We start from the raw sequence: 12,087 nt of genomic DNA, 5'->3' as shown, positions 1-12,087 counted from the left end.
TAGAGAGAGAGGGTAGTAGTAAGGCCCGGTCTACGGGTAATATGGGAGAGCCACTAGGTAGGGGAAGATCAGCTTTCAGGGGAGGATCATCAGGGCCTTCCCAGTCTATTGCACAGTCTTCAGCCAGTGCGCCGTCGTTAGGGCCCAGCCAGCAGCAGTGGAGTCATTTCAGGCCCGGTTAGGGCAGCAGGGGATCCCATTAGCGGGGTTGGTCAGGAGAGAGGCTCCAACAGCAACAGAGGTCCCCGTGCCCTAGGTACGGGAAGATGCACTCAGGGACTTGCTATATAGAGTTACCTATATGCTATGGATGTGGGATGAGGGGTCATATTTAGAGACATTGTCGTGCATCCTGCCAGGTAGTGGGTAGGGGCACAACTAAGTCATCCAGCCAGGCAACTGCTACATCTTCAGCCTTCTCCCCAGCTCGAGGTACCCCAGCACCCGCAGGGCGTGGTGTAGCTAGGGGTGGTGCGCAGAGTTCAAGAGGACCTAGCCGGTTTTATGCTATGAGTGGTCGCCATACTGCAGAGGCTTCTCCAGATGTTGTTATAGGTATTCTGACTGTCCAATCTAATGATGCGTATGCATTTATTGACCCTTGTTCCACCTTGTCCTATGTTACCCCTTTTGTTGCTATGGGATTTGGGATAGAGCCGGATCAACTTCATGAGCCCTTTTTGGTGTCTACCCCAATTGGTGAGTCTATTACAGTTGCTCCGGTTTATAGGGGATGTGTTGTTACGATACGGGGTAGGGATACCGCGTCTGATCTTATTGAGTTAGGGATGGTCGAATTTGATGTAATAATGGGAATGGATTGGCTTTATTCATGATTTGCCAAACTTTATTGTCGGACTAGAACCATTAGACTTGAATTTCCTAATGAGCCCGTTATTGAATGGAAGGGAGATAATGTAGTGCCTAGAGGTCGGTTTATTTCCTACCTTAAGGCTGCGAAGATGATCAAGAAGGGGTGTATCTATCATCTAGTTTTGGTCACGGACACCAATGTCGAGGCACTTAGCCTTGAGTCTGTACCAGTTGTGAATGAATTTTCGGGCGTCTTTCCAGATGAACTCCCTGGGATTCCACCGGACAGGGAAATTGATTTTGGGATCGATGTGATACCAGGCACGCAACCTATATCAATTCCACCTTATAGAATGGCACCAACAGAATTGAAAAAGCTAAATGAACAATTGAAGGATTTGCTAGAGAAGGGTTTCATCCAGCCGAGTGTGTCGCCATGGGGAGCACCGGTCTTGTTTGTAAGAAAGAAAGATGGATTGCTGCGGATGTGTATTGACTACCGGCAACTCAACAAGGTCACAATCAAAAACAAATATCCTCTGCCAAGAATAGATGACTTATTTGATCAATTGCAAGGTGCTACATGTTTCTCAAAGATTGACTTGCGGTCTGGGTACCATAAATTGAAGATAAGGGAGCAGGATATTCCAAAAACAGCCTTCAGAACTCGGTATGGGCACTTTGAATTTATGGTAATGTCTTTTGGGCTAACAAATGCCCCGACAACTTTCATGGATCTTATGAATCGAGTCTTCAAGCCCTTTCTAGACTCCTTTGTGATAGTGTTTATTGATGATATCCTTTTGTATTCCCGAAGTCGGGAGGACCATGCTGCCTATCTCAGGGCAGTTTTGTAGACTCTTCAGCAACATCAATTTTATGAAAAAATTTTGAAATGTGAATTCTGGCTTGAATTTATCGCGTTCTTGGTCCATGTCATTTCCAGGGAAGGAATTATGGTTGATCCTCAAAAGATTGCAGCAGTGAAGAATTGGCCTAGACCTACCACTCCAACTGAGATTCGCAGGCTTGGCTGGGTACTACAGGAGGTTTGTGGAGGGGTTTTCTACTCTTGCCTCTCCATTGACTAAATTGACGTAGAAAGCAGTTAAATTCCAGTGGTCCAATGCTTGTGAAAAGAGTTTCCAAGAATTGAAGTCAGCATTGACAACAACACCGGTGTTAGCCATGCTAGAGGGTACAGAGGGTTTTGTAGTGTATTGCGATGCTTCAAGAGTCAAGCTTGGGTGTGTGTTAATGCAACACGGCAAGGTTATAGCCTATGCTTCTAGGAAACTCAAGAATCATGAGAATAACTATCCAACCCATGACTTAGAGCTGGCAGCAGTGGTGTTTGCGCTAAAGATTTGGCGACATTATTTGTATGGGGTCCATATGGATGTATTTACGGATCATAAGAGCCTTCAATATATTTTCAAGTAGAAAGAGTTGAATTTGAGGCAAAGAGGATGGCTAGAGTTACTCAAGGACTATGATATTGATATTCTCTATCACCCGGGAAAGGCTAATGTTGTGGCAGATACACTTAGTCGAAAATCCATGGGAAGTTTAGCTCATTTGGAGGTCCATCAGAGGCCGTTGGCCAGGGAGGTTCACCAGTTGGCTAGTTTGGGAGTTCGCCTTGTGAACTCTAATGAAGGAGGGGTAATTGTGCAGAATAGGGTTGAATTATCGCTTGTGGCAGAGGTGAAAAAGAAGCAATTTGTGGATCTGTTGTTAGCACAACTGAAAGAGGGGATTCTCAAACACAAAACCACAGCTTTTTCCTTTTGCATGAATGATAGTACCCAACGGTACCAAGACCGCCTATGTGTTCCTGATATCGATGGTCTTCGGGAAAGGATCATGGAAGAAACTCACACTTCCAGGTATTTCGTGCACCCAGGTTCCACAAAAATGTATCATGATCTCAAGGAAATTTATTGGTGGAATAACATGAAGAAAGATGTGGCGGACTTTTTGGCAAATTGTCTGAATTGTCAGCAAGTAAAGGCCGAACACCAAAGGCCCGGTGGATTGGCTCAAAGCATAGAAATTCCAATGTAGAAATGGGAGATGATCAACATGGATTTTGTGGTAGGGTTACCACGCACTCCACGCAAGTTTGACTCAATTTGGGTGATTGTTGATCGACTCACAAAGTCAGCGCACTTCCTACCAGTCAAATCTACCGACACAACGGAACGATATGCTCAGTTATATATCAAAGAAATATTCAGGTTACATGGAACTCCAGTCTCAATCATTTCAGACCGAGGGGCTCAGTTCACAGCCAACTTTTGAAGAAGTTTCAGCAAGGTTTGGGTACGCAAGTAAATCTTAGCACAACTTTTCATCCACAAATCGATGTTCAAGCAGAGCGGACGATTCAGATGCTTGAAGACATGTTGCGGGCTTGTACTCTTGATTTCAAGGGTAGTTGGGATGACTATTTGCCACTCATAGAATTTGCTTACAACAACAGCTTCCATGCTAGTATCCAGATGGCACCATTCGAAGCACTGCATGGTAGGAGATGTAGGTCTCCCATTGGGTGGTTTGAGGTTGGAGAAACGGAATTGATAGGGCTGGACCTCGTGCATCAGGACATGGAGAAAGTCAAGATTATTAAGGAGAGATTGAAAACTGCTCAGAGTCGCCAAAAATCCTATTCGGATGTGCGTCGCAGAGATTTAGAGTTCAAAGAAGATGATTGGGTATTTCTGAAGGTTTCCCCTATGAAGAACATCATGAGATTTGGAAAGAAGGGAAAATTGAGTCCGAGGTATGTCGGACCATAAAGAATCATTCAAAGGATTGGTCAGGTGGCATATAAGCTCGAGCTGCCACCCGAAATGTCATTAGTACACCCGGTCTTTCATGTGTCCATGCTGAGGAAGGTAGTGGGAGATCCGTCCACTATTGTGCCTGTTGAAACTATGGAGGTAAATGAAGAACTGTCATATGAAGAAGTTCCAGTTGCCATTCTTGATAGGCAGGTTCGAAAATTGAGAAATAAGGAAATTGCATCCGTGAAAGTATTATGGCGGAACCAGCAAGTTGAGGAAGCCACTTGGGAAGCCGAGGATGAAATGAAAAGGAAGCATCCACATTTTTTTTAATAGTCATGTAATAGCTTTTATGCATTTAACTCCTATGAACTCTTATCTTTAGACTTGATCTATGTAAAACTGTCCCTTTTTTGGTAAAATATTGCCTATACAGACATTGTTGATGATTGTACAAGTTATGTTACATTTATGAAATATGGTTATGTTGTTAGGATATGTTCTGGGGCTCTAACAAGTGGATAAGTCCTAGATACAAAGGAAACTCTGGCAAAATTTTCGGAAATTCAGGGAGTTGACCAAATTTGGAGACTAATAGTATGTAAGTAGTAGGTTGCATAGAGATCGCTAATAAGCGAACCTTGATCCTCATTCGAGGACGAATGATCTTGAGTGAGGGAGGATGTGAGGCCCCGTGAAAAATTTCCACCCTAAACCCAAAAGCTCGTAGTGGCAATTAGGATCATGTGTTAGAGATGCGTAAAATTCTTCGCGGTGATCATTTTGAGCATATTTCGTGATGCTTTTAGAGAGAGAGAGAGAGAGAGGGTCCTATAGAGGGAAGTACTTCCCATCAAATTACTCCATGAAACCTTGCCAAATCTTTGAAGATAATCAAGTGAGGGCACCTAAATCTTCATCCTAATAGATCGAAGTGCTAAAAGTTCCGGAATTTTGTAAGAAATAAGGAAAGCTTTATTGAGGTATGTATGGCTAAAACCCCGTCTTTAAGAAATTGAGCTTCATCGTTGGTTGTGTGAGTACCATAAGATTAAATTGAATTGTTGTATTGATTGCTATTTCACTTGACTTGGTGTTGCAACCTTATATCCGTGGAGACTATGTCTCAAATTGATCAACGTGTTATTCTTGATAATTTGAAAAGGTGCAAGGACTATGAATCATGTATCAAAATGCTTAGACCTTAGATTGAAATTGAAGTGTGTTGTTGTGCCATTTACATGAAGTCTCATCTACGCCTACAACCTTATTTGCTCTTGTGTGCCATACTCTCTTGAATTACAAACCTAGTGTTGAAAATGGGAACAATGTGAAACATGAATTGTGGAATGTGAAAATTGTGGCCCCAAGTGCCGGTAAGCTAATACATGTGTAACCAAAGATTGGAGTGGGATGAATAATGGAAAATGGTAACACCTCGGTAAGGCGGCCTAGCCGATCGGGTCGTGATCAGATGCCATAACATATACACATGGCGGTTATGCATTGATGATTGAAACTGGAAAGTGTGAATAGAATATTGGTAACGTCTTCGAGAGATGGCCTAGACGATCGAGTCGAGATCGGACTCCACTCAAGATAGCGGTGGTAATGTGAACGATGTGGAACAGTATGAAATGTTCAACTAAAGGCTATGGAAATATGATGTGAAGGTTGTGTAATTCTTTCATGTTGATAATGTTGTGATCGTTTAAAGCTTTGGAGTGATACCTGTGATTTCCTTATTTGTGTATGAAAGTTCTTTCTAATTTGATGGTGTTTAGTTATACATACTAGTACTATTCCATGGTACTAACGTCCCTTTTGCCGGGGACGCTACATTTTTAAATGAATGTAGGTGGCTCCAGAGCGGATAGTGCCGATCGTGTGTAGCAGAGCATCCTTTTCGCAAAATCTTGGTGGCCCCTTCCTCCTTCAAGGGGTCATGTGGTACACCTTTTGTAATAGACATCCATTTTGAGGTATAGCTGGGGACTTGTTGTCGGCGTTGTTATCACTATCTTTTGTATCCTTATAGGCTCCGTAGACGTTTGTATTGGTTATCTATAGGGGTTGGATGGGTCTACGAACCATGTTGTAATTCTAAACTTATGTTGCCTATAAATTGTCACTCTATGGGGATCTTGGAAACTAACTCATCTACGGTTTAATGTGGTGTTTAAAATGAACTATCAATGTAGAATGTGTTGTCTTTCCCCGTCTAAATGGATAAAATAAAGTATGGTTTCTTTATTCATATCAAGGTGGGTAGGAAGTGTATGGTAAGGCTTGCTCAGTTGGGTTCACTCGGTTGAGCGCCGGTCGCGCCTCCCGAGGTTGGGGCGTGACACCTGTCATATCTGAATGGTACCAAGCAAAACAATCTGCGTTAGCCTTTAAAAATTCAATCAACTTACCTTCATTTCCTGGCTGAGGTTAGTTCCAATGTAGACTTTTCTGTCTGGCCAATGTACAAATAGCACCACAGCTTCTAGTTCTTCGATCGTTGTTTTGATATTTTCATTTTCTTCTGGTTTCTGAATAGTGTCGAGCCTCGAATCTACATCTGTTTAACCATCTTTAGTTGAAGTTCGCGTTGATGCGTCCTCAACTGCATTCTGTGATTGCAATTTTTTGTCACTTTTTCCGTTTGAATCTGCCACGGAACTAATGCTTCGTGAAGCGTGTTGGTCATCATGGATTTTCCGTATCCCCCATTGTGATGAAAACTTGATAACTTGATGTAAGGTAGATGGAACAATGTCTATTTCGTGAATCCATGGTCTACCAAGAATCATATTGTAAGCCATATTCATTTCAACCACCTGAAATTTTGTATCTTTGACCATTCCTTCTACGAATGTGGTGAGTATTATCTCCCTTTTTGTTACGACGCTCGAGTTGTCAAAACCAGATAAGGTGTGTGCCTTAGGTATCAGCTTATCATCAGCTTGCATTTTATTTACCACCCTTAACAGAATGATATTCACGGAACTACCTGGATCAATCAAAACTCATTTTACATTAGTGTCATGTACAAGTAAAGATATTACCAGTGCATCATTATGCGGGGTTAGCATGCCATCTGCATCTGCATCATCAAATGTAGTACTATCTTCTTCCAAAACTTGTCAAACTCGCTCCCCGTATGTAACTGTTATTTTTTACACTTTTTTGGTTGTCATATATGTTACGCCGTTGATCTCTTCTCCTCTACTTATGACATTAACCGTCCTTTTTGGTGAAGGAGGTTTTGGGGGCTCTTGCCTATTCTTCATATATGCTGGCTTTCCTTTTTCACTACACAATTCGGTTAAATATCCTTGTTTTAATAAATGTTCAACTTCACCTTACAGCAATCTACAATCCGTTGTTTTGTGACCGTGATCGTTGTGAAACTCGCACCAAAAATCTGGATTTTGTTTGTTCGGGTTTGATCTCATTTCCTTTAGCCACCGTACCTTGTCTCACATGCTCCTTAAAACAGCCACCAACTCGGATGTTCTAACATTAAAACTGTAACCGCCGATCTTTGCCTTCGAGCTTCTGTCATCGTCTCGCGTCTCTTGCGTGTTTCATTCTTTTTCGAACTTTGATGATGAACCTGACTCTCTATCTTTTGATCTATGATCGTACCTTGGGTTTTCATGTTTTTGAATGTGAGTCCATGCTAGTCCCATGTAAGGCTCGTACCTATTTTTACCGGACATTTTGTCAATGTCAGCTTGTCTTGAACTTACCCTTTCATCTTTTCGAGACCGAATGATGGTATCTTCTTCTATCCGCAGCTTCATGTTGTATCTGTTATAAACATCATTCCAAGTTGTTGCTGGAAATTCACGTAGACTTTCCTTGAGTCTCCTTGTGGAGTCTGAACTTTTTTCATTTAGATTACTGGCAAATGCCATAGCCGCCCAATTATCAGGTACACGAGGCAACATCATCTTCTCTCGCTGGAATCTATCTACGAATTCCCTGAGCAGCTCCGTATCTCCTCTTTTTATTTTGAAAATGTCTGCCATTCTTTTTTCAACTTTTTTAGCTCCCGAGTGTGCTTTGATAAATGAATTTGCAAGCTCAACAAAAGAATCTATAGAATTTTTGAGTAAAAGAGAGTACCATGTTAATGCTCCCTTAGTGAGTGTTTCTCCGAATTTTTTGACCAATACTGATTCAATTTCTTGCTTGGTCAAGTCGTTGCCCTTTACACCGATTGTGAATGCAGTTACCTGATCCCGTGGATCAGTTGTTCCATCATATTTCGGAATATCAGGCATCTTGAATTTCTACGGAATTGGAAGAGGAGCAGCACTTGGCTTCCAAGGTTGTTGTGAATATTTGTCCATATCTATTCCTTTGATTACTAGTGGCACTCCAGGCATTTACTCTATGCGGTCGCTTTGCTCCTTGAGCTGTTTCTGCAAAGTTAGCACTAAATTTTGTAAATCAGAATTAACTAGGTTACCTGGCTCTCCATCACGAGATTCGGTAGGAGTTCCACCACTGCCTGAATTAACGAGTCCTGAGCGAGGATTTTCTAGGGGGTTGTTATTTAGAGTTGGTGTTGGCGGTACAACCAACAACTGGTTGGTAAAAGACTGAAGAGCATTGCTAACCTGTTGAGCGATTAATTTTTTCAAAGCTTCATCAATAGCTTGATCATTTTCATTTGATTCAGATTTGTCAGGAGTCCCCCTCACGTGATTGTCGAGGAGAATGTTATGGCGAAGGGGTGGAGTTTTGTCACCTTGTTGGTTCAGCTGATGTTGTGGATCTCCTCGGTATGGTAAATTTTGTTAGTTATTGTCGTTGACATTTGACATGATTGTTTTTTATAAAAGAATCGATTTGGAAAGCAAAAGATTATCAGATTTCCCGGAACGGAACCAATTTGTTTAACCAGAAAATAGGAATTTCGGTCAAAGCTTAATTTTAGAAGAACTTGGGTTACTGATAATCAAATATGGAACAAATAAGAAGAATTGACTTGAACGATAGCTGAATAAGTAAAAGAAAGCAAAGTAAATCAATGTATTCCAGTAATATTCTGTGTCTTTACAAATTTTATTTCTCTTCTTTTATAGCTATTTCTAAGTAATACGTTTCTTTCCTTTCATAACAGAGCCATTATGAGCAATTAATGACATTAATGAAATGTTATAATTGGCAATCATAACTATTTCGTAAAGATTCTATAACATTTTTCATCATTGATGCTCATTAATTACGTTTAATACGTATCTGTACTTTTTGCTATCTACGTTCATTCCTCCGATGTCTCTTTGAATTCCCAAGAGGTCCGATTAACTGTTCCTTCCTGTTTTCTTGAATCTTTGACCGTGCTTGTTAAGGCTCGTGTCTTTTCAACTATTCTTTACCAGTTGTCATTCTTTTATTAATCCACGTGTCTTGATGTATCAACACATAATTAATTTGAAATGTTAACTTGATTTTTTTCCAATACACCTTCCAACCTCTCAAATCTCCAGACCCGGATGGGTTACACCCATTATTTTATCAGAAATTTTGGCCGCAATTGAAAACATCAATCGTTAATTTTTGCAATCAAATTTTTCAACAAAGACACATTCCCCTGACCTAAATAAAATTTATATTTGGCTAATTCCAAAAATAAAGATACCAACAACCATCTCTCACTTCAGGCCAATCGGCTTATGTAGCACCCTCAACAAAATTATATCCAAAATTATTGTGAATAGGATTAAACTCTTCCTTCAAAAATTAATCAATCCTACCCAATCAATTTTTCAAAAAGGTCATAGAGGAGGGGACAATGCTATCATTGTTCAGGAATTACTCCATTTTTTCAAGACATCAAAATCTAAATGCCCCGTCATACTCCTTTAACTTGACCTTGAAAAAGCTATTGACAAATTAGAATGGAGTTTTATAAAACAATCACTGGTCTTTTTCAATTTCCCTCCAAATTTAATAACCATTATCATGTCATGCCTCTACTGCTATACTTTTTAATGGCACCCCTACCAAATTCTTTTCACCGTCTATAGGTATCAGGCAAGGAGATCCCCTGTCACCATATATTTTCATAATCTATATGGAAATGCTATCTTGTCAAATCAACAAGGCAGTTGATTATACTCTTTGGAAGCCTATATCTTTAAATGCAAAAGGCCCATAAATATCTCACTTATTTTTCGTAGACGATATTATACTGGCTTCCGAAATAACAACTACAAGTGTCCATACAATAATCGATCTATTAAACAATTTTACAGCCCAATCCGGGCAAAAAATAAATTTTGAAAAATCAAAAATCATTTTTTCAAAATACTGTAGCAATCGTAACAAGGAATACATATTATCTTCCTTTAACATGCAGGAGGGCAATGTAAATATCTAGGTTTTCCGTTATTCACTGAAAATCCTACCAAAAGGGATTGCCAATTTCTAATTGACAACTTTAAAACAAGGTTAGCCGGCTGGAAAGCCAATCACCTCACAATGGCTGGTAGGACTATTCTAATAAAAGCAACTTTAAATATAATCCCCAATCACATCATGTAAATTTTGTCCCTCCCAACATATGTAATAAAGCAATTAGAAACCTATCAAAAAAAATTATGGGGGTCTACTTCACAAATGAGGAGGCTTCATCTACTCAATTGGCAAATAATTACTCAGGGAAAGGAACAAGGAGGACTAGGTATTCAACGACTGCGTCCTAAAAATGATGTCATATTAGCTAACACGGCCTGGAGTCTATTTCACCAGCCTCAAACACCTTGGGCATCCTTATTAATTAATAAGTATAATGCCACCACTCGCACACCCATTAAACGTACTTCAACTTTATGGAAGCATCTCATGCATGGGTGGCAAACTTGCCAAATTGGTCTATAATGGAGAGTAACAAAGGATATACATGTGAATTTCTGGAATGTAAATTGGATTGCCCCAAACCTTAATATAAGAAGTACTGTTGAGGGTCCCTTACATAAAAATAAAATAAACTTAACAGTGGCCCAAGTGCTCCAACTCGCTGGCAACCAACCTTCTAGTCTATCAATCCAACTACCTTATAAAATATATTACCTAATTAACAATACTTATGTTCCAATGTATAGTACAACCCCGGACCATATAATCTAGGGTTTAACATCAACGAGTGAATTTTCTGTTAACTCTTGCTATAAAGCTCTTACTAAGCCACTCCATCCAATCCCTACTCAAGGATGGATTTGGCAATTGAAAATACTTCCAAAAATTAAATACTTCTTATGGTTGATAAACCGCAATAGATTACCCACAAAGGATTACCTACATTCATTGGGTATTACCAATTCTAATATATGCACAATATGCAACCTAGAAAAAGAGACAATTTTCCATATTCTAGTCCACTATGTGCATACACGAAACATTTGAGTTGACCTTAGATTAGAATACCTTCTACAGTCATTACCCATTAATGGAGCTAACAACCACATTTGGCTTAAACATCTTATACGCTAAAAAGGTGGCTACTACCACAATGGCATACCATTACAACATTTCATCCCGTTCACATTATGGCATCTTTGGAATGTGCGCAACAAAAATTGTTTTAAAAATGTTACTATACCACCTTCTACTAAAACAATACTGCAGTTAACAAATGAACATTTTTTCCTTACTAACACAACCACCACTAAACAACGTCACAAACTTAGCTACATAAAAGAAAATCCTCTTGAACGGGGAACATTCTTCTTGAACATAGATGGGGCTCTCAACCCACAAAACTCAACAGCAGGCTTTGGGGGGGTGTTAAGAAACCATAAGAGCACCTGGGTAATGGGCTATACGGGCCACCATCCATCTATCACAGTCATAGAAATAGAACTTATGTCACTGCTACGTGGCTTACAAATAGCATTACAACATCAATTAACTCCATTACATATTCAAATGGTCGCATAACAGGTAATCAATTTGTTGCATAAAAACACCACACTTCACTCCTCCTTGTTAAATGATTGCAGATTCCTGATCTGGCAGCTGCATAGTCCAAAAGTAAGCCATGTTTACAGAGAGCACAATACAGTAGCAGATGGCCTAGCACACCTTGGTATGGCACTATCAGGGAGCAACATCACTTTTTTGAGCAGCCCTCCACCAATTATCCTCAAACAGCTCCAACAGGATCAGCAACTCAACCTGCCAATGCAAGGGCCTCACGTCACGTTTGGAGTTCATACATATATGAACAATTTTTGTCAACCGTCTGATAGGCCATCATCCTGTAATGAATGCAGTAGCAATAGTTTTCATATTTTTGATGTAATAATGTTAAATAGTAATGCTACTACCAGTACAACTAATGCCATTATGCACCCTACTACAAGTACAACAAATTACGCACCCTAATGGTACACATACTTCTTTTTGTAAGGCTGCCAATAGGCACCCCCTCCGTGTAAACCTTTTATAATTTTAATATAAAGTAGTCGTTTAACCCCCTCCC

The 12,087-nt window shown here is 40.1% G+C and overlaps 1 protein-coding gene across 1 annotated transcript; it reads left to right on the top strand.

Moving 5' to 3' along the window:
* Positions 1-962: 962 nt before the first annotated feature.
* LOC138875402 (uncharacterized) lies at positions 963-3,935 on the top strand. Its single transcript, XM_070154228.1, has 6 exons — positions 963-1,267; positions 1,760-1,862; positions 1,915-2,011; positions 2,354-2,702; positions 3,086-3,598; positions 3,710-3,935. Exons 1-6 carry the CDS (start codon positions 963-965, stop codon positions 3,933-3,935), a joined length of 1,593 nt encoding a protein of 530 aa, XP_070010329.1.
* Positions 3,936-12,087: the final 8,152 nt, after the last annotated feature.

This window comes from Nicotiana sylvestris, chromosome 8 (genome assembly GCF_000393655.2).
Source record: "Nicotiana sylvestris chromosome 8, ASM39365v2, whole genome shotgun sequence".
NCBI lineage: Eukaryota > Viridiplantae > Streptophyta > Magnoliopsida > Solanales > Solanaceae > Nicotiana > Nicotiana sylvestris.
Note: the sequence above shows the minus strand (reverse complement) of the source record. Positions and strands in the feature narration are given on the sequence as shown.

Bases quoted from the DNA above. Each gene is read 5' to 3' on its own strand.
- LOC138875402 (XM_070154228.1), top strand. From the start codon at position 963: ATGATCAAGAAGGGGTGTATCTATCATCTAGTTTTGGTCACGGACACC. The intron at 1,268-1,759 runs GTTTGTAAGAAA...TGTCATTTCCAG, and splicing joins CCATGGGGAGCACCGGTCTT to GGAAGGAATTATGGTTGATC. The intron at 3,599-3,709 runs GTATGTCGGACC...GTCCATGCTGAG, and splicing joins AAGGGAAAATTGAGTCCGAG to GAAGGTAGTGGGAGATCCGT.